Source organism: Trichoplusia ni, chromosome 14 (assembly GCF_003590095.1).
Source record: "Trichoplusia ni isolate ovarian cell line Hi5 chromosome 14, tn1, whole genome shotgun sequence".
Taxonomy (NCBI): Eukaryota; Metazoa; Arthropoda; class Insecta; order Lepidoptera; family Noctuidae; genus Trichoplusia; species Trichoplusia ni.
The window spans coordinates 9,160,158-9,163,977 of NC_039491.1; the positions used below are offsets into that span (position 1 = coordinate 9,160,158).

At 35.9% G+C, this 3,820-nt stretch overlaps 1 protein-coding gene across 2 annotated transcripts; it reads right to left on the reverse strand.

The window, feature by feature from the left end:
• Window positions 1-632: 632 nt before the first annotated feature.
• Window positions 633-3,478, reverse strand: LOC113500903 (lisH domain-containing protein FOPNL-like). 2 transcript variants are annotated; one of them, XM_026881825.1, is made up of 3 exons: window positions 3,324-3,478; window positions 1,161-1,354; window positions 633-868 (listed from the first exon to the last, which is right to left on the reverse strand). In XM_026881825.1, exons 1-3 carry the CDS (start codon window positions 3,414-3,416, stop codon window positions 733-735), a joined length of 423 nt encoding a protein of 140 aa, XP_026737626.1. In that variant the 5' UTR covers window positions 3,417-3,478; the 3' UTR covers window positions 633-732. The 2 variants fall into 2 exon arrangements, with proteins under 2 accessions (XP_026737626.1, XP_026737627.1); XM_026881826.1 differs by having other exon boundaries at window positions 1,161-1,351; window positions 3,324-3,475.
• Window positions 3,479-3,820: the final 342 nt, after the last annotated feature.

The following is a 3,820-nucleotide window of genomic DNA, read 5'->3' on the forward strand; positions in this document are numbered from 1 at the left end:
GCAATTACAGATATTCTCAGAATCATTAAATTAATCAGTTTCAAATATGGTTATTCAATAATAACGATAAATTTTATTTAGCCACGCCAAACAAACTTACAAGGTATCAAGGAAAAAAATCTAGCCGAACACATTGATTCCTAAAAACTACAATTCTAATTTCAATATTCTTACAATAGAAACTTCTTGCGACATGGTCTAGGAAACCGCAAACAAAATAGAGACAGTAACTTTGGATGCAATCAACACATACAGTCAGTGGATATTTCACTGTGCCTCAAAACTCAGACTTCTTCACATAATAAAGACTCCCCGAGACCCGCGTAGCCTCGAGGCAATAAATTAGGCTTGTTGTAACAGCTGATGTCTAACTTCAGGTTGAAACTGCGTTGCCTTGTAGGAGCATGTTTTTCTCAGCCTCCGAGTTAGTTAAAACAACGTTGTAAGGAGACTACAGATGCATTAATATTTTAGGCTTTATTTTTAAACTCTCATATATCAATTAACTCTTTTAACTACCAATCAATCTACTTAACTACTTACTACTTCCTTAACCTACTTAAAGGATATGTCTCTGTCTAAAGTGAGTAATCCAGGGCCTTGAAAAATGAGATCATGAGAAGTAATCGAAATATAATTTTTCAAGCATATAATTTTTCAAGAATTTTCAGCAAACATTTCCAACCCTAAAACAAACACTTCAGACTCGATCAGTTCATTTATTATGATTTATTAACAAACATCTTTTTTGCTTTTATTGATCTTCCTCTTAATCCTTTCCGTATAAGCCGCTACTATGTTGGAGAGCAGAGGTAGAGCTGATGATTTCTCGTCATCCCTTACTCCCACTTCTGCACACAAATCTGGCCTAGAATTCAAGAATTTTATTAATATTTTCTGTATTTTACTTAGTTCATTAAAAGTATCTGAAAAAAGCCTTTTTCGAAAAAAAGCTGTGTAATTTTGAACATATTTTGCTTTTTCATTTAAAGAGTTAAATTAAGATAGTCAAGGTGATTGTTTAATCGACACCTTGTAGAAAATCTATTTGCTCAAAGACCCAAATCAGCTATTCGAATTGTCACAAGTCCACAAAGACTATGTTTCTATTGTCCTAAAATGTAAAAGGCTCTATAATAACCTAAATAGCTCTTAAATACCTGGATCTCTTTTCCTTCGGCATAGCAGCTTCAGACATCATCACTGACGCGGTATACAAGTATCCGTTCCACTCGAGGTACTCCCTCACCAGCTCGTTGACCAGGAGCACGTCTTCAGTAGGAGCTGGTGGCGTTGAAATGGCTCCAGCCGTCTGCCGGTCTTGGAGGAGTTCCGTCACTTGAGCTCGCACCTGCTAAGCAAAAAGGTCTTAATTGTAAGCTTACCTAAATAAAGTATATCTTTAGACTTTAGGTATCGATGAATGAACGTGATTGGATGAAATATTATGTTACCTATTTCGAAGACATTTTTGAGCAATCAGATTAGTATGATTGTAGTCCTATAAATAGAATACAACTGTAATGATTCACGATATAATATTAAATAAGTTTTGCGATCAAACCTAAAGCGCCTATTGCTATATCATCGATTTTTGTTGGTAACGAATCAATCCGCTTTTCCCCGTATTCATATCTTATTCTTTGTAGGTCGAGTTAGTCCCAAGTGCTATTGATCTAGAGTTTATCGTCTCAAATTACATACGAAACGGCACAAACTATTGGTTGACATGGTAACAAAACACTTAAGAAAAAAGCTAACCAAAGGAAGATTTTTACTTGAACAGGAAGATAATGAGTTATTTATAGACAAACCACTCAGTATCTACAAAGTTTATTACCCATATCTATCAAATTGCAGAAAGCTAGAAGCAGCTTAAAATGTCGTAAGAGCTGTAAATGATTGTAGCCATTAGCTAGGTTCAAGGCTTGTACTACGACACTAGTGCTGTTGTAGGAACGAGACGAAATTACGTCCAGTGTAGTGCTCTATCCCGCTTGCACAGAGCTAGCAGTAATGTTTGCAGTGCTCATTATAGTAAGCGCGCAAAGCAACGAAGCAACCACTCAATTCTGTTTTATTTCTAAGTAAAAAGGTCGTCTTCATTGTCTAGTTTTAATTATAACTATTAGTAACAAGTTTTGGGTACGAACATTTACGCGAGGAATTTTAATAATGGCAATTGTTATAATGCTAGAAAGGAAATTTCACGTTTGGCACGATTTTCTTGTATTTGTATGAAACTGTAATTTAAATGTTTCTTTGAAGCTGAGTCACGAAATAGTTCGAGTAATCGATGTCTCAAAATTAACAAAATAATATATGCTTGATGACATTTCCCGTTTTTTTTAAACCAATAAGCCTTTTTAACTATCTACATCCACAGCACTTTTAATAGAATGCCCTGGGATAAATTCTACCCGTATTGTCATTAAAACCAATGAAATTCCCTTAATTACGGCAACGTGCAATAAATCCGAAATTCTGGAGCTGCATTCGTCAGAAAACGCACGTACCGTTTTAAAATTAAATAAAAATGATCAGTAGTTTCCATTTATTTTAATGCCGGGTTTTAATTCAGTCCAGCACATTAATGATGCGTAGTATTGTGCACCACATATTGCTGTAACCACCTCTGTTGGTTGCAAATAGTGTGGTGAGGCAGGGACAAACCGCCTTTAAATTTATTTTTTTCTGTCCCATTGTTTTTGGGGCTATGATGGTGATAGCGAAGCATATCCTTTACGTTAAAATATTTACGTACTTGATTATGAATTTAGTATACGTACTGACCGTGTCTTATTATGGATTGTGACTTGGTTAAGTTATTTAATGGATGTTATGGTTTGTCTCTAAAGGTAAGACAAAAAAATAGGAATATTTTAAAAATGGCCCCTAGCCATGGCCATAGGCCCTAGTTACGCAATTATTGTTGCGTAGCGGGAGGTCTCACAAACATGTTGGAGGCCTAGTGGGTTTGGCGCAAAGACTACAGCTACCACTGGGCTATCCACGCAGAGTAGCCAAATAAAAATAATGAAAGAGAACATTATTTCATCATCATCATCATCATCCACAGCCTTTATCCTCCCACTGCTGGGCATAGGCCTCCCCTTTTTCGTGCCAATTTCTACGGTCCTGTGCTAACCTCATCCAGACTCGACCCGAGACCTTTATAATGTCATCGACCCATCTTGCTCCCGGACGACCGACGCTTCTTTTGCCTTGTCTTGGCCACCATTCTGTCACCGCCTTAGTCCATTACTTACACGGGCTTTTTAGACTTGTTGTATGAACTCAGTTATGGAATGATATCAACTTACCTCAGCATTTATTTTGCTTAAATATCCATTTTTCTTAAGCAAATCCTTGATTGCAACCAACAATTCTTTCTCTGAAATTGGTTTTTCGTTCATTTTATTTTGTACAAAATGTTTTCTTTAAAACGTGACAATGTTAAATGTCAAAATGACGTTATCATAATGGCGTCTAGTTTTTTTTAAGTTATAACCTCCTTTCATGTTTCAATTTGTTCCTTGTAAAGTTTTGGTTACCAACCTATTTTGATTTATTTCTTCACTCCTATAATTTTGTTTTCATTGTTTAGTTTCTCATCATCACACAATTATATAATAGTTAGTTAGGTATCAGATAGAGTTTTGCGTCTGTGATAGGTAAAGCCTATGTTACTACTGATGCTGAAGTTAATATATGGATCAGACCAGTCTAGGTGCATTGACTGCACAAGCGACTAATGGAATCTTTTGAATCAACTAGTCTTCAGTCAATGATAACTTTTGAAACAGTTCAACTGCTTATA